General features: G+C 48.9%; 8 protein-coding genes across 8 annotated transcripts, besides 5 other annotated features; 4 read left to right on the forward strand and 4 right to left on the reverse strand.

The window, feature by feature from the left end:
• Positions 1 to 207: 207 nt before the first annotated feature.
• Positions 208 to 2,247, forward strand: ACLA_015030 (serine/threonine-protein phosphatase; the record flags this gene model as incomplete). The annotated part of the gene is made up of 3 exons (XM_001274490.1): positions 208 to 299; positions 778 to 2,059; positions 2,227 to 2,247. The coding sequence occupies 3 exons, from the start codon at positions 208 to 210 to the stop codon at positions 2,245 to 2,247; spliced, it is 1,395 nt and encodes a 464-aa protein (XP_001274491.1).
• Positions 2,248 to 2,499: 252 nt separating this feature from the next.
• On the reverse strand, positions 2,500 to 5,461 carry ACLA_015040 (putative C6 transcription factor (NirA); the record flags this gene model as incomplete). Its single annotated transcript, XM_001274491.1, has 5 exons — positions 2,500 to 3,658; positions 3,721 to 4,089; positions 4,143 to 5,094; positions 5,156 to 5,267; positions 5,324 to 5,461. 5 exons carry the CDS (start codon positions 5,459 to 5,461, stop codon positions 2,500 to 2,502), a joined length of 2,730 nt encoding a protein of 909 aa, XP_001274492.1.
• Positions 5,462 to 6,027: 566 nt separating this feature from the next.
• Positions 6,028 to 6,051: a microsatellite.
• A 1,395-nt stretch (positions 6,052 to 7,446) lies between these two features.
• Positions 7,447 to 8,185, reverse strand: ACLA_015050 (uncharacterized protein; the record flags this gene model as incomplete). The annotated part of the gene is made up of 2 exons (XM_001274492.1): positions 7,447 to 7,500; positions 7,559 to 8,185. 2 exons carry the CDS (start codon positions 8,183 to 8,185, stop codon positions 7,447 to 7,449), a joined length of 681 nt encoding a protein of 226 aa, XP_001274493.1.
• Positions 8,186 to 9,136: 951 nt separating this feature from the next.
• Positions 9,137 to 9,331: a microsatellite.
• Positions 9,253 to 9,339: a microsatellite.
• A 96-nt stretch (positions 9,340 to 9,435) lies between these two features.
• Positions 9,436 to 9,495: a microsatellite.
• Positions 9,496 to 10,761: 1,266 nt separating this feature from the next.
• Positions 10,762 to 12,243, forward strand: ACLA_015060 (uncharacterized protein; the record flags this gene model as incomplete). The annotated part of the gene is made up of 1 exon (XM_001274493.1): positions 10,762 to 12,243. One exon carries the CDS (start codon positions 10,762 to 10,764, stop codon positions 12,241 to 12,243), a length of 1,482 nt encoding a protein of 493 aa, XP_001274494.1.
• An 810-nt stretch (positions 12,244 to 13,053) lies between these two features.
• On the reverse strand, positions 13,054 to 16,479 carry ACLA_015070 (DNA ligase (ATP) DNL4; the record flags this gene model as incomplete). The annotated part of the gene is made up of 6 exons (XM_001274494.1): positions 13,054 to 13,082; positions 13,163 to 13,764; positions 13,814 to 13,946; positions 14,003 to 14,134; positions 14,193 to 16,306; positions 16,400 to 16,479. 6 exons carry the CDS (start codon positions 16,477 to 16,479, stop codon positions 13,054 to 13,056), a joined length of 3,090 nt encoding a protein of 1,029 aa, XP_001274495.1.
• Positions 16,480 to 16,776: 297 nt separating this feature from the next.
• ACLA_015080 (putative C2H2 transcription factor) lies at positions 16,777 to 20,268 on the reverse strand (the record flags this gene model as incomplete). The annotated part of the gene is made up of 5 exons (XM_001274495.1): positions 16,777 to 17,732; positions 17,790 to 17,934; positions 18,003 to 18,224; positions 18,333 to 19,956; positions 20,048 to 20,268. 5 exons carry the CDS (start codon positions 20,266 to 20,268, stop codon positions 16,777 to 16,779), a joined length of 3,168 nt encoding a protein of 1,055 aa, XP_001274496.1.
• An 819-nt stretch (positions 20,269 to 21,087) lies between these two features.
• Positions 21,088 to 21,110: a microsatellite.
• Positions 21,111 to 21,619: 509 nt separating this feature from the next.
• On the forward strand, positions 21,620 to 23,125 carry irs4 (the record flags this gene model as incomplete). Its single annotated transcript, XM_001274496.1, has 1 exon — positions 21,620 to 23,125. The coding sequence occupies one exon, from the start codon at positions 21,620 to 21,622 to the stop codon at positions 23,123 to 23,125; it is 1,506 nt and encodes a 501-aa protein (XP_001274497.1).
• A 1,403-nt stretch (positions 23,126 to 24,528) lies between these two features.
• On the forward strand, positions 24,529 to 27,303 carry ACLA_015100 (uncharacterized protein; the record flags this gene model as incomplete). The annotated part of the gene is made up of 7 exons (XM_001274497.1): positions 24,529 to 24,659; positions 24,770 to 24,815; positions 24,891 to 25,041; positions 25,098 to 25,308; positions 25,373 to 25,949; positions 26,272 to 26,525; positions 26,586 to 27,303. 7 exons carry the CDS (start codon positions 24,529 to 24,531, stop codon positions 27,301 to 27,303), a joined length of 2,088 nt encoding a protein of 695 aa, XP_001274498.1.
• Positions 27,304 to 27,362: the final 59 nt, after the last annotated feature.

Raw genomic sequence — 27,362 nt, forward strand, 5'->3', positions numbered from 1 at the left:
TGTCGCCAAAAAGGAATTCCCAAGATGTGCTAACATGGAGGACTTGGGGGGGGTGCTATGCGGGACAGAACTTGTCAGTATCAGGAGGAAGCGGGGGCACTCGGGCTCGAACAACCAACTCACCTTTTTCCGTCAATTGATCTGACAATCGTTCAATTAACACAGAGAGCAGAAGAAAGGCCGTAAGGAAGACATGGCCCTTCCTCAATGGGTAGCGTAATTGTAACGAAGGACACACGAACTGACTTGTTGGATCCGGAGAAGCGGACGAAGACTGGAACTGGAACGATGAAATTCACGTGAGTTCGCTCAATGCTCTGGGCGGTCAGAATCTTATCTTATCGCTCGGTACTGTGATTGGGCGGTGGCTGCTCCTCCAGCACCCGCGTGAAATCAACTTGTCCAACGCGCCACAAGCCGGCCGCGCAGTGCCTCGCAGCAGCACCCCTTGGTCTTTTAGATTTGCAATAAAGCCACTCAGTGATCTTTTTTTTTTTTGCTGCTCACAGCATGGGCTATGACAAAAAATGATTGTTGACTCGGCTTACATCTAGCGCTGTTGATCTTTTTCTTTGTCTGATCGCTCAGCTAAGTCGATATCCCCTCCAACTTCCTCGGACTTTGGACCCACCGATCACCCAGCCGCTCAGACGTGACTGTCATCCATTCTCATCTTCCCTTTCAGAGATAATATGAGCGATCTAGACAGGTGAAGAATAGCGCTGTTACCTACCGCCAGTGTCATAGACCGTTACTGACTCCTGTTTCTGTCACTAGGGCGATTGCGCAGTTACGCGCTTGTCGCTTAATTCCCGAGTCCGAGGTGCGCGAACTCTGCTACAAGGCCCGGGAGATCTTGATAGAAGAAGGAAATGTTGTGTCTGTGGATGCGCCAGTCACGATATGTGGAGATATCCATGGCCAGTTCCATGACCTGATGGAGCTGTTCCGTGTCGGCGGAGACGTTCCTGACACCAATTACTTATTCATGGGCGATTTTGTCGATCGCGGGTTCTATTCTCTCGAGTCATTCCTCCTCCTTCTCTGTCTCAAAGTCCGCTACCCTGATCGCATCACCCTGATCCGTGGGAACCACGAATCCCGCCAAATCACAACCGTCTACGGCTTCTACGACGAGTGCATTCGCAAATATGGCAGCGCCAATGTGTGGCGGTACTGTTGTGAAGTGTTTGATTACCTAGCCCTGGGCGCGCTCGTGCTGGGGACAAGCTCGGAGCTGGAGCCGACGGGACCAAGCATGAACGATACCACCCAGTCCACGATGCCGCTTGATGATGGAGAATTAGAAACGGAGGTCCTCAACTCACGAGGGGAGGTTACAATGAGCACGTACAGGCGGCGACAGAGATCCTCGTCAGACGCATCGACCGACTCCAGAAATATCTCTCCGCCAAGAGACATCTCCGCGGCGCCAGGCCAGACACCTGCTCGAACCGGTCCCCCCGGCACAGGTGCTTCAGGACACGGCGCAGGGAGCTATACCAGTCGAACCGGCGCAGTACTCTGCGTCCACGGCGGTCTTTCTCCGCTGATAGACACGGTGGACAAGATCCGCCTGATCGACCGCAAGCAAGAAGTTCCACACGAGGGCGCCATGTGCGACTTGCTCTGGTCAGACCCGGACGAGATCGAAGGCTGGGGGTTGAGTCCACGCGGTGCAGGTTTCTTATTTGGCGGCGATATCGTGAAGCAATTCAACTACAAGAACGATTTATCCCTGGTGGCTCGGGCTCACCAGCTCGTCATGGAGGGCTACAAGGAGATGTTTGACGGCGGGATCGTCACTGTCTGGTCAGCCCCCAACTATTGCTACCGCTGTGGCAACGTCGCCGCCATCCTGGAGCTCGGCGAGGACGCAAGCAACGGTGGCACAGTCGTCAGAAGCAACGGTGATTTCGGGCGGAGTAACGGCGTGCTGGGAGCAGATGGCGGCGGCCCACGCGTCGTCAGCCCCGGGAGAAGATACAGGGTGTTTGAGGCCGCCGCGCAGGATACAAGGGGCATGCCTGCGAAGAAACCTGTTGCTGATTATTTCCTGGTAAGAGAAATCCTTGACCGCTCCATCTACAGACATGCTGACTTGACGACTCGGGTTGCAGTGATACCATTTGATGCACTTACCTTTCTTCCCCCTCCAACAATCTTGTTCACGTTCTTATATAGGCCGGCCGAAGCAATGAAATTTTTTCTAGCCTTTCCTTCTAGTTTGATAATCTACCGTTCTAAACCGTAATTCTGCTCTAAGCACAAGCCATTGGTCATGGTCGGCTGCTCAGGTGGACTTCCATACTAGATATGGCTGACGAGAAGCAGATATAGGCAGAGAGTGTAGGCAAAAGAAGAGTCGTATTGACATCTATAGAGTTCTGAATCTTAGAGACTAGTCCAATATTTCCAAGCTGTCAACACATTCATGAGAACTATGACTATATCCCAAAATGACATCAAATTCGTCGCGATTTGCGTCCAATTTCAATATTATTGCTGGAACGTTTCCGGCATGACTATACCATTGTACCCCGAGATACTCGGACTCTGATCCTCCTGCGTGGCGTTTGGCGAAGCACTGAGTTCGTATCGATACGGCTCTGGCATTCGAGGAGTATCACCAGACACTGGTACCTGCGCAGCGTTAGAGGCAGTAGTCTCGTAACGCAGCTGCGATCCCGTTCCGGCGACGCCTGGATGCCACCCTGGTCCCCAATTTTCCACTCCCAGATTGATTGCGTTTGTATTGCGCGACCACCAATCGTGGCTTTCTTCCACTAGGTTCTCTGAGTCGTCGAACCCGGTTATTGGAGATGCATTCGTGGTAGAAGGGGTGTTATTGTCTGTGTTCAGCATGGGCACTTGACCGTCACCAGCTTGCTGATACCAAGTGTCCTGCTGCGCGAGCGGAGCAGCTTGCATTGGTCGATAACCATGAGGTATTGGCCTGAGATAGGTCGGTTCTGGTAAAGGTGCATCACTTCGAGGAATTTGTGCACTGAAATTGCGTTGAGCCGCACGCATGGCGGATAAGGATGTTGGGAAAGACGATCCTGTGGAGTATTGATTGCGTGGTAGCCCTGTCGGAGGCGTGAGGTTTTGAGAAGAGGCGTCTCCAGAGAAATTTACCGGAGCCCCTCCTGTAGATGATGGTATATAGTTCGGAATGGAGGTCGAGACACTGGGAGAAGCATCATCGGTTGTAGAGGGGGAACCCGCTTGGTCCCAAGAGCCCCAGGATCCCCATTTCGCATGTGTCCTTTCAAAGATGCTTAAGGCTTCATGCGGTAGTTCGACTTGCCATTTGCTGGCAGATATATCGAGAATGCGAAGTGTTCGCCGAGCACAGAGCCAACTCTCCCCCATTTCCTCCAGATTCCGAAGGCCATGGATGATGTCTCTCTGTGCGTTCTTGTCCGGTAAGTTAAGAAGATGAATTGTGCAAGCGGTATGGGCAATATAAACAGCAACATTAACAATTTGCTTGAGTCCATATGTGCGTTTGTACATGCGAAGTAGTTTCGAGATTGCACCTGCGGCCTGTGTGCATATTTTGCGGGGCGAGACATGCTGCGGAAGGGGAGAAGTGGATTTGGTATATTTCAGGAACGGACGGTATAGGTGTATAAAGAGAAGTTGATAGAACATGCTATTTGGAAAAAATCAGTGGGCAAATCCTGGTAGATGTTGAGACTTAGATAATAGGCTTACTGCATCACGAGAACTTGAGGTAGCTGCCTTTCTCGGGGTTCCAGCTCCTTGGGTAAGCCCTTCTTCCAGGCTTCCAGTCTAGTATGGATCTCACTCAGCCGTTTGAGCTCCGCCTGTTTTGTCATTGGCTTGTCGCTTGGAGCCGGATCATAGAAAAAGACAAGAAGGTCCCCGCTAATTTCACACACTTTGGCAATCTGCAACGCCACGGCCCTGATCCGCGAGGCTTGTGTGTCATCATGGCTTGGCCCAGAGTCCGTATATGGAGACCAGAGTTCTGCCTCCTCATTAGGTAAGATATCAATCTTGGGCACACAGACCTGGGAAGTCAAGAGCTGGGGTTGGCGTCCAAGGTAGTTAGACCAGCACCTATTCTGGTTAGAATTTACATCGTCCCAGCCATAAGATAGAGGGTGACAAACTTATCAAAGATAAAGCAACCCCAGAAGGTGATTCGACGAGCGTCCAATTCTTCGTCATCAAGTTTTCGCGTTCCCAGGCTACTGGAATCAAGGTTCAAACCAAGATCTAAAGCCATTCGAAAACTCATGCCGCTATAAACCCAGCCTTTGCCCTCTCGACCACAGCCAGCTTCGCGGACGGATAGAAGTGCCAACGCTTGAACTGTGCATAGCTTGGCGTTCACATGTTCGTCATTTTCGAGGACCAGCCTCTTTGCTTCCTTGAAAAAATGGTCCCCCGCAGTTGCGGAGTTCTTCGGATCCTCTCGCGCCCCCTTCCACGAACTGAAATGACAACCCAGGGCCAGTATTGCATTGACCAGCAGCGAGGAACAATACTGGCTAGAGACACCACGAACATAGTCCCGATAGAAAAGATCCTTGGGAAACGTGGTGAAAAAAGGATAGTGCCATGTGAAATACATTGTCATGAGGTGGTTGATCAATTGCTCGTCGTCAGTGACTCTCGTCCACTGGCTCACTGGGTGTTCATGACCGAGGTCCAACGCCTGGCTATTCAAAGTCGAATCAAACTCATTGAGCTCTGATCCTGGAGGGAGGAAAATAAGGTTAGATGTGCCTCCAATATACTTACGGGAACCATCTAGCATGAGTTCGCTCATCTTCCCGGCCAAAGTAGACACAAATTGGTCTTCCGGGAACACAGGATCCTCCCCGTTAGACGCAACCTCAGCAACTGGAGGTGCTTTATCCCTGCTCTCAATCGATTGTGCCACATCTTCTAAACTGTCACAGGAGCGAATTTGCCGAACCAAATCAAATGCGTCTTCTTCATCGTAGTTCAGCAACGCCTGAACCAAGGTGTGTAGTGTCGAATTTTTCGTTCTGAGAGCATCTGTGTCCTTCTTGTACACACCCTTTCGTCGATGATCGGAGTTGGGGTCGTAGACACCTGCGTACAGGTCAGCAGAATGTTCTTCGCATCGAATCGTCCCGGCAGGTCCCGGCCATACAAGGAGTATTATAAACGGATGAACAGGCGGCACAGCTTGGAAGTTTTCCATCGCACTTGAAAGATGGAGCAGTGTCAGATAATACGAGCTGGGAAGGAAAGAAGCAAGCATGCTGAGATTGATTACCTTGGACTTCCGCCGCCGACAAGCAATACAAGCGGTGCTTACACAACGTCTCTTAGAAGCTGGGCCGCTCTCCGGGTTCACACCCTTGGCTTTCCCAGAAGCCTTTCCTCGGGGCCCTTTCATGGGCGGCTCCGGACTCAACGAAGTCGCATCCTCCTCCATGCTTGTTGTCATGTCCATTCTAGAATTTTCAACGGAACCGTTGAGTCAGAGCAGATCATGCTTGTCTGGGGTGCAGTAGAATGGTCAAGTCCCGCCACTGGAGGGAGTCCGAAAAGGTTGTATGCATAGATCCGCGAGATGGGCAGACTATCGATTACCGCGCGCTTGATAATGGAGCTGATCTGGGACTGAATCAGGAACATTAGTAAAACGCAAGTGAACTGCTGGTGGCTTACAGGCGGCTATGGCGAGTTTTGTGTACCCTGTACATCCACCATGATGATTGAATAACCAAGCTCGGAGCCTGGAGTCGGAAATATACTTATAAATCGCGATAGAACCTGGACGAAGAGCGCAATGATCACACCCCAGGGCTGCGACCCGCAGTGAAGGTGGGACCGTGGAGGATGGGATCAGACAAAAAAGCCGGGGCCGCAGGATTTAGAGGTGAGATGATAAGGGGCTGGACTAGGTGATCGAGTGAATGATTGGATCACGATGAGACGCCAAATGAAAAGCCATGGGGTGATAGTCTTCGACTGTAGAGAAGCTCTTGTGCAGCGCCGTGGACTTGTGGTGAACCTCGCCGCCGCCGCCGCCGCCGCCGCAAGTAAGAGGTGATAACAGTCGCTGACTAAGAGACATCTGGGCATCAGTCACAAAAATCGCGGGTCTGCTGAATGGTCAGGTCGTCGATGGATACGGGGGGCATCTCTTCGATAAATAGGTACCTATCTACTCCGTATATCGCTTTGTCAAGTAACGCTATGTGACACCCGTCATCCAGATCGAGTCCTCCAAATCCCGAAAACAACGAGATCCCTGATCGTCGAGGATCTAAATGTCGATGAAATGTTTCGGCTTCAGCCAATCACGATAGACACAATTCAGAAGCCACGATCTGCCAACATTTTTGCCTGCGGTGTGGCATGAGTTCATGACAAGAGTAACAACAAGTGAGTAGTCCAAGGAGTCATTGTCATTGATCTTATCAAAACAGTAGCACATGGTAATCCAGTCCCATGTCCGGGCAAAGCTTTCCAGTCTCACAAGATTGCATATTTGATCCTTGATAAGCACTTGTTGCGAAGACTGCAAATCCCTCCAAGGTATCTATCTAGCTAGATGATTGAAGAACAGAGGCAAACTCTAGCGGCAGGATAGTTACGACTAAGCCTATTGTCCGGCTTTTAATTGATTATGACTCTGCTAGGGACAATTCTACAGTTGTGTCATCATCTTGGCGATAAGAACATGGGGCATCTTGAAGATGTTGTTCATGTAACAGTACCTAGTATCACCATCGTTCAGCCACAGGCCGGCTATGACATAAATGTTGCATTTGAGTTGAAGAATCTGATGATCCAGATCCAGCCTAAGAGTCTCTCATACTGAGACTGACAAAAAGACTGGGTAGGAAAACCTGTGCCCGTTTGTTTATTGTAAACATTTAGCTGGCACCCAGAAATTGGGAATGCTTGGGAAAGAATTAAGATAGAATGCAAAATACCGGTAGTGGTACAGGGGATTTGGGAAATTGCGAACAGTACTCCATGAGGTATCTCGTATTCCGTGCCAATTAGAACCGGAGTTTAGAGTTTCAATCTGTAGATCAATTGCAATGGAGCAAGATCCCTGACATCCTTGGCATCTATCTGATAGAAATCATGATAAAGTGATTGTTTTTTAGTAGTAGTCGGAGTGAGAACAAGGATCCTCGTTGAAGTTAACAAGTCGCATCATCTAAAGGCCACTGAAGCCGCGACCACTCTTCTGCAATGCTAGATGACAGGGGTTCGATGGCCGTAAACTCATGTCATTGTGTACCAATCGGTACTGCTGATTCGTTAAATGTTTCATAGATCGTAAAGGACAGGTAAGAATCGGTATAACTCCAACGCATGAGAAGTAGAGGAAGCAGAGGCTGACGCCGTACCCAGACTTCCATGCAGCATTCCACTTGTTGTAGACTGGACCGCAAGCAATGCGAGGAAAGCCGGACTTCAATAGTTCGAGCTAAATACCCAGTCGGATGCCATGACTGTAATCATGGCAATCTAAGGCCAGAGGTCAGCAATAGTCCATCATGCGTATTAGAAGGCTTTCAAGTTTTACCAAAGACAAGTCCACACCTGCAGTAACTGTGACATCCAGCACCGGTCGATAGCCTTTCTTTGAGCTGGGCATCAAGGCTAATTTGTCGTTGTGAGGTATACTCTCGCGAATTTCCGCGACCTTCCTATCTCCATCCACCACATCAAATGAAGCCAAAGCGTTGCCATATTTTTCGATTTCCAGCGTCAGTATCTTTTCATCCTCCTTTTTCGAGTCAATGGCTGCTCTATTCTGGAACGTGATTTTAAAGTCTCCGACAGACCATCTCGCGGTGGCCGTCGCGATATTCGCGTGCTTGCTCCCGGGCAGACTGACGTTCCATGCGTTTTTGAGCGACATTTTCCTGTGAAGCTCAAACAGTGGAAGTCCAGAAGCATCCCAGAACTCTCGACAAGGGCGACCGCTAAATTTACGGCCTGTGGCAGTGAATAGAGTCACCCCGTCGGCATCCTGAATCTTGTACGCTCTGGAGGACTGCGCATCGCCTTGCGGCCTCACGATCAAGAAAGTCTTCTCATCCGTGATGTACTCGGTTCGAACGGCAATGGGACGGCCAGGAGCTTTGAGAACCCTCCGAAACGAGCTTTGCGATGACGATGACGAGGAGGACGAGGACGATCTGAACATTGTGGCGTGTAGTGAATTGCCTCAGTCAAGTGCGGGGGAACGCTGTCTTATATGCCGTCATCGCTACAGTTTACTACAGAGCTAAAGGTACGTTACCAATCTCTTTGCACAGCCCCGCGATCAAGCCTCAGTCTTCAGTCGTCGGCAAATTAGCGTATAGGCCATGGATAACCACTGGCGATGCAGATGGCAAAGATCCCTCACCCCCCGCTTCGAGCCTCATTGAGAATTCCAAACTTCCAATAGGGAGGAAACCAAGGCCTTGTCTAGCTTGATTCTTATTAAGGCTGCTTGGCGTGGGAGGAAAGTATGACAACTATGATCTATCAACCATGTGGTTGTTATGAAGCGGATCCCTGAGTTGATTCTCCATCAAAAACTGTCGTTGGAGTGGGATGTCCTCCTTACTAAGTAGCATAAAGCGATGGCCACACCCTCCGGCTATATTGGTTGTTTGTTTGGGTCTTTATTGGAGAATCGTATTCCCAGCCCTCTGTTAACTAGGTACAACGATTGGGCAGATACCACTTAGGATCACCTGATACGTATCCAATAGTTACCAGAAATCGACGGGAGGTATTATCAATTGTATTTGTGCGACGTGCCATCGTAACTTTTGGCGTACCTTGAATACAATAATAAATTACCTACCCGACACGGGTACTTCGTAATACAATTATACAGCAGACCTTTTGGGCAAAAGCGATGGAACATTCTGCGAGTTCTGTGGGGCTTCCGTAGAGTGGTTGCAGGTCAGATGAGCTCGTAATTTTACTCCCGCGAGCGGTAAATCTGTAAATTACAAGAATAAGTCATGTGATGCTCGCACCACCCTTTACCATACTGAAATAGATTTCAGCTTGCACCACCCTTTCTGTTATTTTACTAAATTAAATACTCTAATAAACTTAAGAGATCTTAAAGTTAACTACTTTCTAAGTACTTAAAAACCTAAGTACTTAGAAAGTACTTAGAATTTATTTTGAAAGATAAGTATATAAATAAATTCTAAGTACTTAGAAAGTACTTAGAATTTATTTTGAAAGATAAGTATATAAATAATTTTTAAGTACTTAGAAAGTACTTAGAATTTATTTAGAAAGATAAGTATATAAAGAATTTTTAAGTACTTAGAAATTACTTAGAAAGTACTTAAAATTATTTTTAATAATCTATATTAAATAAGTATATTACTCTCTCTACTAAAGATATATATATTAATAACTATAGTAAAAGATAATTATATTAACTACTTAGTAAGTACTTAGAAAGTACTTATTAAATAGTTAATAAGTACTTTCTAAGTACTTAAAATAATAATATCTATTATCTTTTATAAGTATAATAAGTTACTTCATATTATATTTTTTCTATATAAATAAAAAAATAAATAATAAGTAATTTCTAAGTACTTAGGTTTTTAAGTACTTAGAAAGTAGTTAACTTTAAGATTTCTTAAGTTTATTAAAGTACTCTGTATTTGATTTTCAGATAAAATAATATGAGTATTTAGATTTCAGGTAAGATAGTATGGTAATATTTTAGGTCGCGCGAGCCATAAATGCTTATTAATGGTCTTGGCGGTCACATGTATGGGGTATGGCTCATATGAGCAGTCTGGACTGCTCATGTGAGCTGTGTACACTTCCGTAGAAGGCCTAAGGCAAGGTACTTCGGTTACCTAATAATGGATGATGGTCATGTGAGACGAATTCCGCCTGTTCGCTAGTAATTTTTGTCTGATTTCAAATCAAAAACACCATACTGGTAAGGCAAAGTGTAAATGTGACACTGGTTCTACTTTTACCGCCTACTCCATACTCATAGAAGTATTCCATTACTGGGTGTAGACAAAGTCATGAGCTAAAATAACCTATGACCTCAAGACATGGGACCGGAGCGTTATCAGATTCGACCTACTACTATGTATTGGATGTATTATTCATGGCTGGAAGAATGGACCTTCTTGTCAAAAATACAGACCATACCATTACCTCACTGATCAGGCAAAGCGTGGTAAGATTCGGCAGGCAGCCATACATTAATTACAGTTTCGAAATGCCGTCACATCCACACTATTCATTGCCTCTTCTGTCTTATCTTCATGAAACGTCCCACTGTGTATGAAGAAGCACTTTTCTCGCCTCCAACTGACGTGGAACTCTTCTCCCATTTTCCTCGCCCTCCTCTCTCCCTTTTTCTGCACTTCTTTCTAATCTGACCGGGGCACTACAACACCTTTTCAGACATCTCAGCCTGTCTTGCCAGTTGCCTGTCAGATTCGGCTTATCGCGTGCCTGCATACGGACGCTATCCCGCAGCCGGCCTCCATTTCCGCTTTGCCTCTAATCTTAATCGCAAATCATCTGCCAACGCACCGATACTGCCACGCATATATATCCACTAGAATCGCCTGCTCCCTTTTGGGGGAGTTCTATATCCGATTCTCCTTTCCCTTTTCTCTCGCTCTTCCTTTTCCCATCCATGTATCTCGCGCAGGGTCTTGATCAAAGTGCCTCGTCGGGGCTGGAGTGCCTTATCAAAGATCTGCTGTCCTACGATAACATATCACCAAGATGATGGTCCCAAGGGCTTTTCTATTTACCTCTGTGTCTCCCAAACCATTTCGTGAGAAGGAGCTGCCGAGGAACTCATCCTCCTCCATGAACCTCTTCACCGCAGAAGACGTTTCTGGCCTCGAAGTCCCCAACGAGGCGTTCCCAGATGCCGGTCACACCAACCCAGTCGTGATTCCTCCGAAACGCGCTCCTCGCATCACCTCCACACGCAATGAACCTGCAGCCATTGGCTTGCGGACGCCAAAAAACAAAACACTCACTTCGAGATCATCCTCGTCCACTCTACGTGATCGCCCTCTACCATCATCCATCGCATCGATACTAGAGGCCACTGCGATACCTGTTCCCCGGCGTGCATGGACAGTTCGGGAGTCTCGTCGACTGCCTCGTGGAGACCATGTACAGGACTTTAGCAGGTTGCTGATGGGCGGTGTCAGATCCCGCGATGACCACCTGCTGGAAGGGACTGGTAACACTGTCCTTGACATCCTGCTGAGCCCTCCAGATGAGAATGAGAAGTCGGCTGTTGGCAGTGAATACGAGGAGCTGTCATTTTCGGGTCGTTCTATGTCTATCGAATCCATGCCGTCGTTAGATCATGACCTGGATTCTCCGTCTAGCCTTCCAGTCCCAACGACTCCGGGAAGCCAGCGAAGTCCATCTGAAAGGAAATATCGTCGCCCGCCACACCCCCAAGATTGTGCTTTAGATCATCCTCTGCTGGAAAGAGATCTTTCAGAATCGGAGTGGGAATCGACTGATCTCCCCCAGCCGCTGTTCTCAAATACCGGTTCATCCAAATCTCAAACGTCTCGGGCATTTCCCCGGCTAGGTTCAACATTCAAGTCCAATTTGACGGCATCTTTACGGGCAATCAAGTCTGCTGCTCAGAGCGTCTCGACATTTGCTACACCTTCAGTGCAACCCGATGATTTCCTTACGCGGTCGTTGTTTACAATTACGCCGGAGATGACGGACGACCGTCGGCCTCCGCCCATGAACGAGCCGCCATCTCCCGCTTTGCGGCGGTACCTAAACCCGATTCAGATTTCCCCAGCAGAAATGTATGCCTATCAAGACTACCCCCATGAAAAATCGGATTCTCGAAGCTGCCCAGTGTCGATCCAGATGCAGACCTACCATCGTTCAAGGGGACGCAGTGGTCGCAAGAGCAAGGTTCATCTTGCGGGCTCCGCAAGTCAAGACCGACGATCATTACCATTTGATCCAGAGAATCCTACCTTCTCACGGCCTCGCGAACCCCGAGAAAACAGTGATTTCCTGCGCATGGTGGTTCTGGAAATGAACATGAGACGGAGCGGCAAGCTTCGCGATGACATCCCCACTCGGGCGCGGATCTGGCTGCCGCCTCGCAAAAACACCCAACACCAGTTCGCAAATTACGACTACGACTACAACGATAACCATAACGACACCGAACATGTCATTCCCCCCAGATGGGTTGGGATCTCTGCGTAATGCACGCACTTCTCTATATCTCCTTTTTGTTTTTCCTTTTCTCACATCATCATGAACTTGGCCCGGGTCTTCTCGGATCTTCTCATTTCCAATCATCTTGTACATATCAGAGGAGGGTCCTCATGGTCGGAGCACAAAGGAGCAAGGTGTACGGGTGAAATTTTCCACATACATAGCTGATCAATCACCGCCGGGTTATTCCCGTGTTTGATGGCAGGAAGACCGTTTCCCTTTCTAGCCTGGTACATATATAGCGAAGCGGAATAGAATTTTGTTTGTCACTGAGCATGGACCCCAAAAAGTTTGATAACCCATATCAGACAGGTGATATCGGATAAGGTGGAACAAGGGCCACCTGGGCAAAACAACTTTAGATACATAACTTGTCACTATCATCCCGTCCTTCCTTTGCTTGCCGGCAGGTCTTATCTCTGCCCAATCGCATCAAGCATCTACAGGTGTTCGCGCCGCGTTCTGGGTAGGGGGGATTGCCTGCCCTGTGTAACCAGGTAGCATCGGTATAAATGGGGGTAAGACACCACCCAGCTCAGAGTATGTATCGATCATATGAGAATCCCGTGACGGCTATCAACTCCAAACAGGCCGAAGGCAACCGATTTTTTCCTCCTTTTTTTGGGCAGCAGTGCAGAGTGAACGAGGTAAGAAGTAGAACGACGGCTTAATTGGCTCTGCTCTTGCTCCTCCTGGTATAATCTCAAACAATAATACAATCAAAGAGGCTTAAAACAAAAATCATAGTGGGTATCTATATCCTGGTCGTCAACCAATGCTCCAGCAGCGGCAGAATTTTCAAGCCTTGGATCGCTTAGGCTGGAATCCTATAACCAGGTTAGATCTTGGCTTCTCTGGATATGGGGGGAGCACTATCTACGGTGTAGACTAGATAGGCCTGACTCACTCTCTTCGTCCAGTAACGTGCGTTCCTTCCAGCTCTCTTCAATCCAGTCGACAGCGACTATATGCGGGACTTTTTGCCCTTGTTTCTTGGACCATGTGCCTCGTAACGAAGATATTTCTGAGGATGGGCTTTCCGGGTCGACGACGACGTGAGTAATCGAGGCTTGGTTTGGGGAACTGGCGATGTTTGCCCCGGCAAAGCGTGCTGTGTTGATAGCCAAGCGAAGCCGGTAACTGTGGTCTGATGGGACCGTATTACCGCTGGATCCTGTATCATCCATGCTTCGATGCTGGAAGAGGATGGTCAAGCCCTTAAAGAGCCACCCACACGGTATTTCGTATCCGGAATGGACTCTTTCCTGAATGCGCTCGGTGAGCTTCGCGATGCCTTCGGGACACTGAGAACCTTTAAACCGATGCTCTTTCATCATTTGGTGCAGTGTCTTGAAGCAGTCAGCACTTGTCTTTCTCAGCCACCAGTTTGGGAGAAATAATACATTTTTGAGCTCTTCGCTCGTGGTATTACGAGCGTAGCTGTCGTTGAATTGGTCAACATTAGCGGCTACTTCCTCTTGCTTCTCGGGTCTGGCGAAGAACATGTGCCTAGGTACAGGTTAACTCGGATTTTCCTCAGCTTGAAAGAAGGACATACTTTGGCTCCATCGGCAGGAGCAGATCAGGAAGGCCTGCATCAATTTCATTTTGTTTCACACAATCGAGCAACCAGGATGGCCTGATGATATCCACATTACCACTTTTCTGCAGTGAGGCAGCCTTGACCGTTCCTATCGAGTACGTCAGCTAAAAGTTTACCAAAGACCGCATCATGGACGAGGCGTACTTCTGTCGGCTATACAAACTGTGTGAGGAGCTGCATTGTTAGTTTGGTAGAATTTGCCTCCATTTGCCTTGACCAGTTGCTCCAGCTCCTGCTTCGACTTCTTCACAGGCGCATTGGCATCAGTGAGTATGTCTGTTTTGCGTGGTAAGTAAAGAAACACGTGAGAAAGCTGTACGAGTAGGCAGCTCACAGAAGTTCAACCCCTCGAATATATGACCGGACGGTCCCGCATACTTGGCCTCTTCGTCTGCATCGTAACCAGCAACAGCCAGAGGTTTCTTCGTCGTTCTCTTTATGCGTTTGCGACGAAAATTGTCCACGCTAAACTCCTTCTCGCGATGCTCCTGTTCCACGTTTGATTTGAGGTCAAGGAATCCCTGTACAGAGAGAGCACTTCTCCAATCTTTATCCATGCGTAGTCTTTTGAATCGCGGGAATCTCAATGTCAGGCCGATACGGAACTGATCACTGACAGAGACGGATGCTGCCTTGACGCAGACGACGACCGAGTCTTCTGGCTTAATCCACATGTCGGGTCGCTCATATTGCGCATCTTTGCCGGCGAGTTCAATGTAAGCGGTGGGAGGTTTCTTCGGATTCCACTCTACCCATTTGCCATCCGTGTGATGACGGATGTTCGCATAATCAGCAGCATTGAAGCCACCTCCGACTTTGCAGAATGAATAGCACTTGGATGCATTCGAGCCCTGCGAAGCATGGGTGTCATCGGCCCTTAATCCACAGAGGAAGCTTGACAAGTTGCCGCCCCGACGACCAGAGCCAAAGTACCCGCCGATGACAATGAGATCCAGCGACTCTCCAAACTCAGTCATGTACTCTGGCTTTACCTTCATCCAATCGTCGTGTCTTTCGTTCAAACGATACGGTGACCTAGGATTTTTGAGCACCAACCCCTCGGAAGCTTCTGCAACCACCTTTCTGAGAGCAACTTCGACTTCATCTTTCGTCGTGGCTTCCTCGTAAGGATGTATTTCGAACCTACGGTGGACGGGGCGCACACTTTTTTGCAACGCATTGCGACGATCACGAAGAGTGTATCCGGTCAGATCTCTTCCGTTGAGATAGAGGATATCGAAAACACGGAAGAGTGGTCGGGCACCTGTGGTCGAAAAGGGGTTTCTCTGTTCAGCTAAAGCAGCAGTCTTGAGCGTACCGAAAGGCGCGGGAGCATCTTGCTCAGGGTCCCATGTGATCATCTCGCCATCCAATATCAAGCTGTCAACTCCGTCTGCAAATGCGTCCTTGAGATGTCTCGTGAGTGACCCATTTTCATCGTAGATGCCGTTCCCATAAAGATACGTGTATTCCTTCGCCTTCCTTGACCAGAATCGGAATCGTCTCCCGCCAGGGACCGAGTCGTCCGACTCCATATGGAGCTGCATGCGCTCACCATCCAATTTTTCCTCAATCCAGAATACGGGATCATCCTCCGTCGGTCTCATCCTACTGACCATTTTATCCAAGGATTGCATCTGAAACTGGGCCAACTGCGGCTGAAAACACTGCATCAATGAGATCCCTCTGTCCTCAGCATCGAGTCGAATATTAGGGTCATGCAACTCCCAACAGACGCGCCGAAGGCTACTCGAGATGCTGTACAGGTTCTCGGCATCCGGATGCCAGACATCGAAGAAGGTCCGCTCCGTCGCCCCCACCTTCATTTGCCGCAAGATGATTCGAATCAACCACATAAGCTCCTCCGGGTTCATGCGCCGGTAAAACTCCGCAAGGATTGGTAACTGCTGCTCCTCCTTGGAAGCCGCTGACAAGTTGTCGAGCTTCTCGTTCACCTCCTCAATCGACATGTCACCCACGTCTGTCCGCATCGGCCGCTTCGAGAGAACATCGTAGCATCGGCCAGCGAAGTCTCCAGCCATCCGCGTCGCGGCTGCTTGCCCCGGTAGCTTCCAGTTCAAAAGATTAAAGCCGTCCTCGGAGTTCTTGTCAATCTTCATGATCTTCACAAGCATCTTTCCTATCGCTTTTTCTTTGATCCCGTACATGGCCCGGTCCCGGTCCTTGTCCGGGAGAATCAGTCGGAAGGCGGGGTATATGTCGTCGCCGACCTCCTTCCTCCACCGTGATATGAAGCGCTCAATGACATCGCGTCGTCTTTCCAGAGGATTGAGGTTCGCTGCCGACTGTCCATGGGGCCCGACTTTCCTACGAGCCGCGACAGCCCCCGCGGGCTTTTTTTTGATCTCGCTCAGCGGATTGAAAAGGGTCTGGAAGAGTTCGTGGAAGGGCAGCGTTGAGGAATGATTACGCGGGCGATTAGGGTATCTAGTGAAAGAAATATGATATCAGTATTTTGTGCCTCGAACATGCGGATAAAATGGCTAGCAGAGAATAGTTACTTGGGATGGTTTATCTTACTTTTCATCAAGGTCTGATTCCTCATTCTCGACGGGAGCGCGCGGATGCCCTTCATCGGGACCGATATCATCAGAATTCATTGTACCTTCAATTTCTCGAGAGCTATCACCCAGCAGAGCAGCACAATGTGGTGTCGTGCCGTCACTTTATATTGTTCGCCAAGAAAGCGTGTAGATGCAGATTAGGCTACAGTGGCCGATAAGATAAGGAAGGATGCATGTGACATCACCTACCTTATACGGGCCATCTGGGATCAAGCGATTAGTGGGCATACTCTCATTTTCGTAGAGTCTCAATCATATTTTGAATGTAAATATCTATGATCATTGAGATGTATGTTCATCTGCCATCATATCCCCATATCTCCAGATTTCTCATCAGCCATGGTCTGGTTGCGCGTGTTCAGGGACCCGTGGCTGTGATGACAACTCTGCAAGCTTTGTGAGGATTGCAATGAATCGCTTGGTAATGCCCCATGATGAAAGGCCGGCAAGTATTTCGCATCCAGCCTGCAGTACAAGTACAGGACCAGCAGGAGCGCAGATGTCTCCCACGCCCATGACATTGCCCCTCATAGAATACCCCTCGCGGACAAAAAGTTGGACTAGCTCGTCATCACAAGGCCGATCAAGATGTATAAATGTGGGCTCATGAGTCTGCTGATATCGGGCTGCATAACGAGAATTGGGCTCTTGAAGCTGCTGAGCATGGCACGAGCCGTAGGCCCATAAAGTGAGTATGGACAGATAGACGGCAATCGGCTCGTGAAAAGCATTCGTTGAATATCGCCGAACGTGCCACAAGGTTGTACCTGCATGTATAATAGCAAGGCGAGCTTTATACTGGTCATGTTTGATCCAGCGCAATATGTAATGCCACTCTAGTGCTTGTTGATGTTCACTCCATCGAACCTTACCCAGCGCCAGTGAGGTTGCCAAGGAGCGAATTTCACGAAAAGGTGCAAGAAGAACCATGCGAGCTGCGTGGAGGTGAAGCACGGTTGGATGCTCAAGCCCCGCCGCTTTCGCTATGGTGCTATTTGCCGTCCAATGTAAAATATCCAAGCAATCGCACGCACTGTTGCGCCACTTAGAGTAAGAAGGAATTCCCGGTAGCCATACGGATCCTGACGGAATTGCAGTCTCAAGGGACTGCTTCTTTGCGGTTGGATTCCAGAAAGACAACGGACGCCGGAAGTAGTCACCAACTTCCCACATTCGATGATAGAGCGCGTGGATAAGCAGGACATGGCTGAACTCTCCGATTTCTGGGACAAGCCTTTTCTCGATATAGATAGTGAGTACCGCACTGTAAAGAGAGACATCTCGCGGGCCTGATAGAGTGTGTTAACTCGGCACATATCGCAACTAAGGTGGGAAGCGAGGCGTACCTGCCGACTTCTTGCCCACTTCACTCCATCTTTCAGAGGTTTGAGTCTGCCAAAGGCTCTCATGAGATGGTAATGGAGCTTGCCCATCGTCCAGAGATAGTAAAGGGCGGTTGTCAAAGTCGTATGCCAAAGTACAATCGAGGAGCTGCTGCTTCATTAGCTAATTTGAGACATTCAAAGCACGGCGCAGATCAATCCATCGAGTTAGCTTACCCATATCAGATATCCGGTTCGTCGTCGAATCTCATCCTCGATCCATATATGCCACTTTTGCTCTAGAGGAAACTCACTATGCAGAGATCTTGACTTGCTAGGGGAGCTTATCAATCCTTCTTGCATAGTAAAGTTGACCAAGTCGCTGAAGACATTGAGCGCAGAGGTTCTAACTTTCTCATACCTGCTGTGGAGCATGCCGATACAATTGAGGGTCATCGCCTGAAGGAGCCACAATGGCGTTCGCTCTAGTCGGCATTTTTCTTTCTAGACCAATATACTCAGTTAGTTTGAAACGGGGATTTGAATCAGAATATTATGGGCCTTTACCTCGATATTAACGGCTCGTCGAAGGAACTCATCAAATGCTGCAGTACATTCATCGACAGTAGTCAGGCCAGCAAAACGACACCCAATTGCCGATACTGCCAACGTCACAAGCCAATGACAATTATTCGGATTGAAGGTAGGAGGATGAAAAATAGGATAAACTGGCTGGAAGGAGTCGAAATAAAAATAGATGAAGCTCGAAAGAGCCGCGGCGCTGGGAAAATTGCCAGAATGGAATTTGGGATAGAGAGAGTTGTCCGTGCGGCATAGCTGGAGGAAGGATTGGTAGATTTTGTCATACGCCAAGGGCTCTATTTGACGATTTGGGTTTGTATCCTCTGCGGATATTGTGTCAAGTCGTGCCTCTTGAACAGGTGAAAATGAGAATTGGAGTGGCGTATCACTTTGGTGCAGTGGTGAGAGAATGTTGATAGGCTCCGCAGACGACCCTGACCACGAATCGCGTTTGCGTCTGTACTTTGGGAGACGGGCTCCCGCACCATCCACATAATAGTCTGCAGAGCGCTTGGCAGCATGTGATGGTTCTGAATGTACCGATACTTCGCCAATGCTGCGAGCCAAGTGGTCCGGAGTTCCCACTTCTGGATCCAGAGATATGAGTCTAGACGATGTCTGAGGGAGGTCCTCCCGCCCTGAGGAACTTATCCGATGTGTATTGACAACAGGAGGCAGCCACGCTGGTCGATTTGGTGAGTTATCGAGGGCATCTAACTGATCCGAAATTGGAGGAGGTCGCGAAAGGGATCGATTGCTTAGAGTATCGGGAAACATATCGTTTGGAAGCCAATTCAAAGTTGAGAGCATTGACTGGTCGAGAAATGGCGGGTCAAGTCCAAGCTGAAATTGGTGACTTTCAACTGCCGGCATTTCGAGAGTGAGATTAGAGCTGGCTGCACCTTCTGGTTGATGGTCTCTGGTCTGATGACCGACAGGCGGAGCCGAGCCAGGTGGAAAAGCGCTTTCGACACCAGACGTGGGTAAGTACGGGTACACCTGCTGAGCGTTAAAGCCACTATATGGAGGGAAGTTCGTGCGTGCTTCATCCGCGGATCCAGCAGCGTTCTGCAAGAGTAGGGGAGTGCCCAAGTTTTCGGCCTCTGTTGTTGCTGGGCCATCCCGGACCGTTACTCTTTCATCGCGAGAATTTGCCTGGGAGTCTCTAACAACTATTCTGTCTCCCGATGATGTGCCTGTGGTCCAGTTCGACCCAGTGATATCTAACTGAAACTCCGTAATCTGGAATCTGGGAGGTTCGTTTCTCGAGTTATCTCTGGTTTCTTCTCTGTTTGCGTGGACGACGGCAGGAGAAGGAGGTGAACCATGCTGAGAAGCCTGTCCATGGAGCGCATTTTCTTCAGAAGGTGACGAACGCTGTGGAGCCTGCTTCCGCGACTTGGTTTTGGAGCGTCGTTCTGTTGGGTACTGGCATTCAAGAGATCTATTCTGACAGCGTACACATGGAGAGCCACCGCTACATCTCACTCTTGCTACTGCGCATTTGAAACAAGCCCTAAATGTCTTGACCGTAATGCGGTGCATACGATCCTTGCCGCCTTCCGGTCCCAAGGTATGGTGGCTGAGTTCGTGCCGATGCAGCGTGTCACTGGCGACATATGTCAGCTTCCAAAATCTCCGGATAGCCCTTCATCAGTGCCCGGTTTTGTTTCAACACCGGTCAATGATAAACCACGTACGTTCTTGAGAAATGACGCCCACATTTCACACATTCGAACGGCTTCTCCTTTGTATGGCTGCGGAAGTGCCGTTTCAAATGCTCTGGTCTTCGAAAAGTACTGTGACAGATCGAGCATTCCGTCTGCCCAAGTGTGGAACTGAGTCGAACTTCGCTGTCCGGTTTATTGCTCGTATTGTCGGCAACCGAATCGGCCTCATGGCGGTTCGCAGCTTCTGACATGGCACGCGTCACTTCTTCGCTCGTCTAGCAAGGATTTTTCCCCCAATATGCGGCGAGATAAAAGAAAGAATGAGTGTACCTTGGCCAGCGTCGCTCTTCTTTGGGGACATGGCTCGTCATGGACAATTGATCAGAATGGTGAACAGTAAGATTTGGCATTGCAACTGCGCGCGTGCAGATCAACGAGTTCAGAACCAAGCAGGGAATTGCCTCATAAAATGGTACGAAAACAACATCGTATTCATGGGCATCGCAAGTGGTAGTAAAGCATAAGTTCTTAGGAGACCCAACAGCTGCCGGTAGCGGTGTTGGAGTTGTAGAAAGCAAGAAGTGCACAAACTCTAGAGGTTCTCAAATTCGCAAGAAAAATAGAGCAGCTTGCGACAGACTAAATTGATTCGTCCAAAAAGTTAAAGTTACGAAGAAGAAGACGACGACGACGGAGGGATAGCATTTCCATAGGTAGTTCAGATAATTCTCCCGCTCCCTACGAACTGACATCCTCATGGGAACTGCAAAGGCGAACAGTCTGATTGGGTCTCTGCCATTCCCCGCACTTTCATCTCGGTTAATTAAGCGGTTGAACGGCGAACTCTAGGCTAAAAGAGAGACCCCGAAGGAGAACACTTGTACAGTTGTACTCTGTAGTGTAAGCTCAAAGAGGAGTGAGTACGAAGGCAGATTGGCTTGCGAGACCAGGAAAGATTATTGGAATGATTTTTGAAGCCTCTGACAATCGTCATCGTTCTGAGTGGGAGGTTGGAAATCCTCTACCTAGCCACATGAGCCACATGGTGAGCTGGATATCTCAGTTCTGTGATGCTATGCCATGCCATGCCATGATGTCAGATTTCAATCCTTTATAAAGAAAAGAATGCCAAGCTTCTCAAATATGAAACTGGAGAATTGGGCTCTGGATGTTGTCAATCAACTGCAATAATTCCTCGTATCTACCTAGTAGTTTATACTACTCTCAACCAACGCACGGGCTTGTATTAGCTCAGCAAGTCATCACCAATCAACCACAGTTCGCCTGAAAACAACACCTGGAAATCCATCCAACTGGTGACTAGAGGAAAATGAACAATCCTTCCGTTTCCCCTTAGAATTCAATGGGATCCTGTCGAATATTCTGTGATTCCTAGTTCAGGGAAGGTTTCTGCTTCAGCCGACGCGGCTGTTATGAATGGCGAGCCCAACCTTCCATTCGGCCCATGGTCATGTCAACGACACCTTGACGGCTCTACAAGGAGCTACGGCTGCCTTTCGTTCAAGTTCACCAAACATCGGGTCATCCCAAATGACCCAGAAATCCATGGGAACTAGAGAGCTTGATTGTAATGGCCCCCATATGGCTGTGCATCCAGAAGACAAATGTGCGGAACTGCCTGAACCAGGATCCGTTAGGGATAAGATTGGAATGTTTACAGCACACTCTGATGATAAGAGGAGCTTACAGCCCCCTTCTGGAAGGGAACGAGGAAGTGTAGCCGCTTCCACGTCGCGGAGTCCTCAGCCAGCCGCTGGGCCCGGTACAACCCAGAGGCCTCCAGTACCAAAGAAAAAGCCCTCGTTACTGGCAGACATGGGCGCAAGGCCTGGGTTCAATCAACCGAGGTCGCAAGAAAGCTGCGATTCAGGAACCACTGACGTGCTGGCACGCAAACCTGTTCGCAGCATGACGGCAGGCAATGGTATGCCGGAGGGACCGCAGCAAACTAATAAAGAGATGACGATCAGGAGTGCCTCGATTCCTGCCCGAAAACCTGTGCCAGCACCGCCATCTTTCGGACCTCCCAATACTGCACAGGTGCCGATTACAAGAGTTCGACCCAGTCCCCCTCCACCCCGGAAAGGGGGAGCGACCCCCGTTTCCAAGATCACCAGTCTCGGTGAAGTGAAGACTGGAGAAATATCTCGGAGTTCTCAAGCTTCCGCAAACTCCAAAAATGGACCTGCGGTCGGTGCAGAGCCCAGACCAAAGCTGCCCCCTCGGCCTGAAGCGTTGTCTACGAGTCAAAGCCCTCTAAAAAGCCATCGTATCTTGTTAAATGAACACGACATCCGCAAAGGCTCAATGTCTCCTAGCTCAGCCTCTACCTACAGTCCATTGCAGCAGAATGGCAGCAGCTCGAGTCTCCTCGACCAGTCTAGTGGCCTGGATGAGGAGGCACTTTCGAATGCGATTGTAGCATCGTCATTGGCGTCGGCGAAAGCGCTATCAACCAAGAAGGTGCCACCACCGCCTCCGCCACAGCGCCAGCCGAGATCCCGTTCGATTTTGCCTTTACACTCGACTAAGTATGATTCTCCGAATGACTCTAGTCCGACCCCTAGCTTGCGAACGACACTGCGAACGCCAACCAAGGCCGATGAAGATCAGCATGACCATCATAGGCATAGGAAGCATATTATCCCTAAACACCCTCACAAACACCACGAAGGGGATCGGAAGCGATGGCAGAGCGAAGTAACCGAGAAGGAACGCAAGAGATACGAGGGCGTCTGGGCTGCAAACAAAGGCTATCTCATTCCTATTAGCAATCCGGGCAACGCATCCTCGAAGCAAGAAGATCCCCGCAGCGCATATCCTCCTAGTGCTTCTGAGATGGTATTGAACATCGTTGTTCGAGACATATGGTCTCGAAGTAGGTTACCGGCACCGATTCTATCGCAGATTTGGGATCTGGTCGATCGCCAGAAAATCGGACTTCTGACAAGAGAGGAATTTGTCGTCGGTATGTGGCTCATTGACCAACAACTGAAGGGTCACAAACTTCCCACCAAGGTGCCAAACAGTGTCTGGGACAGTGTACGGGGTGTATCCGGCATCAAGCTACCCAAGTTTCCAGTTTGAATTGAGGGTTATAACTCACAACAATTCCAACGGAGCATCACGGAATCAGGGGATGTGAGTTGTGGCTAGCACTCTACGATCCGCCTCATGCTTTCCTTCGTGTTCTAGGTATATACCTGCACAGTCTGCACAACTTGGACTTGGGAGCCTGGATGATGACTAGACTAGTACTGTCAAGTATTTGGAATAATATGCTCTTGGCCCATCCTTATTCCTTGCATCCACATCGGGGTCCACTCGTGCGCTAATTGTCCATAGTACGGACTACGGAGTACGACGTACTCCGTAGTTCGTAGGGACTCGGGCAGTCACAGTACAGAGACACAGACCGCGATGTGGCAATCGTGTGCTAGATCTAGTCTATTATGTGTATGCTAATTTTGGAGATCGTGGACAATAACCACCAACAACTTAACCAGCAGTGTACGTACTCATTGTAAATCAAAGGATTCCAAACCTTACCAATTCCCCGGTAAGATGTTTCCTCATCCCCGAAATTAGGACTTCTGATTTGGGTCTGGAGAATGCAGATCTGTGTCACTGATCGCGGCCCGTTGAGGATGATAGAATCGTCGATGCAGTATCTAGACTAGTGAGACTCGACTAGATAGATATTGTCGCATAGATTGGTGGCAACGATGGATCTTCAAATAGCGCATCACTCTAAAATCCTCAGAAGAAGAATACTGTAGTCTGTACGGACTACGGAGTAATCTGTATATTCTTGTGCTCACGGTGTGGCATCACGTGATAGAGCAACAAAACTGGAAAAGACCAGAGCTTACCCCAATAGGAAGGAGTCTCCCACGCCCATACTCCATACTCATAGATCGAAGCAGTTTCGCTTCACCTCCATCAGTTCATCCATCCTTTATCATCCATCTGGCTCCCCAGCAATTTCCATCGCGATATCCCTGAAGATGAGGATCTTGTGAATCTGTTTGATTATTATCGCGCGGTTCTCTTAGCTCTTTATCATTATTCCTAGTCCATTTTCCTCTTTCCGATTGAACGCCAGGTAAATCGGACGCCACATTTCTCTTTTTCTGCACCAAACCAAATCCCGAACAGTGGGCTTCGGGATTTGAATCGTTGGCTATGGATGATTAAGCCACGGCGCTACACCCCAGCTTTTATCTGTAACTATATCAGACCACATCTTCGGGACCCCGATTTAACAAGCAACAGATCGGCTTTCTTGGAAGAAAAGTTTCGTGATCGTACGGCCCCTGTGCCCAGTAGTTATGCGCGAGGGCGACCGTTCTAGATGGTGGGTATTATCTATATAGTGTGTGCTCTCAACAGATGACCCGCTCGAGACTTGCGACCAAATCCCGTTTGAATGAATGAATGAATGGACTCGACCCTCGAATTGAAGTGATTTGATTGATCGGGATTTCGCGATGGTGCTGGAGAACCTCCCACATCCTGTCAATACCGGAATCGCGCCAGTTACACAATCCAAGACTTTGCGGCCCACTGTGGTTCGCAAGAAGTTTGCCAAACCACCAGTCAAAGTAGCTTGTTTGACATGGTAAGTTGCTATACCCATTGTTCATGCTTGTCTCTTTGGATCTCTACGGCCGGAGCTGTTGGGTGCTTGCCTTCCTGTTGTCCTGATTAGCGCTGACTTGGATATAATAGCCGTGCGTCGAGGACGCGTTGTGATGGTCAAGACCCCTGTTCCAACGTGTGTTTCCCTCCCCCTTGTTGTCCGTTCTATGTCTCTACGATAGAATACTGAGGCAGACTCTCCATTTGGAAGTGTCTTGGTAAGAAGAAGAAATGCTCTTATCTGCCCAGTAGACGGGGCGGTCCCAGGAAGAAGAAAAAGAGCTCGAGTTCCCCGGAAGCGAATCCATATCAGGATGATTCCAAAAGCTCGAGCATCACGCCGGCACCTGGCTTTGACGATTGTGGGTGGAAATGGCTCTCTTCTCTCTGCAAGGACAACCCGCTGACGATGATACAGCTTCGACCATGTTTGGTCAGATCGATGTGCTCTCTATGCCAGGAGCTGGGCTGAGGGCCTTGGACTTCTCATCAGATATGCATACCATGTTTGCAGATCTCTTCACTCCAAGCAATGGCAGCAACCCTCATGCCCATATGGAACCTACGCCGTCGCCCTCAAATGCGCCGTCGCATACCATGGTGAGGACATATGGCAACGAATACGACATGTAAGGCTTCGCTGTGCCTTGTGCTCAGCGCAAAAGCTTTATCCCATGCTGATTTCCCTTACAGTCTGAACGCCTACTACGACTTCATTCACCACTACTTCCCCATACTGCCTCCTCGAGTCGTTCCACGATGCCCCGATCGGCCCATAGAGTCCGTTGGGACATACGCCTCATCTCCCTCTGAAGAACCTCTGCTATCGTATAAACCACGATCACCGCTCAGCCTGGCAATTTCCGTTATTTTGGCCTTAGTACCACATCCGGACGATCCCGAACCTTTGTCTCCGGTTTCCGTACTCCGACGCAGAACCTATGCCCATACCTTCGCGCAATTGGCAAATGCTAGTATCGAGCTCGATTGCGAATTACAAGCTTCGTCCACGGACCCATCGCAGGCTTTGTCAAATGGCCGGCCACTGATCAATCGAGAACGATTTCATCCGCGGACGCCTGTGGAGCTTGAAAGTCTTCTTGCGTTACTGATCCTATGCGTGTATGAATATACGCAGCGAGGGAACCTCCTTAAAATGAGGTATCGTGCTGGTCAAGCTTTAGCAATTGCACTGGATATGTCCCTTCATTCACTTGGGGAAGAACACGATGAATGTGCTGAAGCTCGGCGGAGAGCCTGGTGGATGACGGTATGCGTCTTGGGTCTATAACTACAGTCGATTCACTAATCGTTTCTCGTGTGTAGTATTATTGCGTGCTGCAGGGCTCAATTGTTAGCACAACGGTGAGTTATTTGAGAATATAAACCCAAATGGAATCTTGTTTCCTGAACGATACGGCTAATGCATAACATCACCAGTCACTTTCTATCCTTGCGAATGATCCTCAATTTGTCACTCCTTATCCTCGGTTCGCCGCAGATCCAGATGTAAGTTCTTCAACCACTGTTCAGCCACGATATATCGAGGATCTTTTTCAAAGAACAGAATCAATCTCTAACGAGTTTTGTAGGGATGGGCTGTCTTGATTCAGGCACAGCAAGTGCTTGTGTCCGCAACTCAATTCATAATCGATCTGAATAAGTGCATCTCAACTGGTACCAGCATGCATTTCATCTATGAAAGGATGCAACAGCTTGATGCGTGGGCTAGCTCCGCATTAGCACAATCCAATCTCCTCCCTATGGTGCCTATCAGTTCCAGCGATGAAGTGGAATACACAACCGCCCACAGCGTCCGAGCGATTGCGCGAATCAAACTATCCAGGTAGGCAATCAGCCGATGGATTTGCAAATAATCAACAAGACTTGCTGACTTTGTTTTCAGTGCTCAGATCAAGATACATCGGTTTAGGGCGTTCTCGGATATTCCGATTTTCATCAAAAAGCATTGCGACCTTACTGCAGCCAATCCTAACAGCACCGTATCAAACAACTCAACATCAAAGGTGTCCAAAGAACAAGAAGGGATGGCCAACATTTCTTGCTGCTGCAGCAGCTTAGATTCCTTTCCCCCCACATCAACATCCAGCGAGTACACAGCATCGGCCTCTTCCACCTCGTCAACATCCGATTTCCACTCCATGCCACAATTCTCATTCACGAGTGGATTCCCTTACACCAGCCAGCATTCTGCTAAGGTCTGCCTCAAGGCGGCCCTTACCATCTCGCGGATGTTTCCAGCCCTACCCATGCCGCAGCCGCTGTACATATCTAGTGGTAGCAGCACTCCCGAACAGGACCTACATCTGTTGTCACAAAACCAGCTACCGCGTACTATGCCATCTTTCGCATGCTGCTTAATGCAAGGGAGCTACGCTTTGTTGATGATATTCTACAAGGCGAGTGTGGAGAAGCAAATATCTCCAGATTACGGGACCGAAAATACCAGCAGCGCTTCTGATCGGTTAATTGAGGAGATCAGACAAGGCTTGGAGCGCATCATTAGGACTATCGAAAATTATGCAATTGGGTTTGAGGCGTTGGATGGCATGAGAGGTAAATTTGCTGCCCAGATCATCCCTCAAGACTGGACACTCAACTGACATTCTTTTGCAGATGAAGTTGAAGGTGCATATCACACGGCGTTTCCCCCAGTATAATG

Source organism: Aspergillus clavatus, genomic scaffold (assembly GCF_000002715.2).
Source record: "Aspergillus clavatus NRRL 1 1099423829795 genomic scaffold, whole genome shotgun sequence".
NCBI lineage: Eukaryota > Fungi > Ascomycota > Eurotiomycetes > Eurotiales > Aspergillaceae > Aspergillus > Aspergillus clavatus.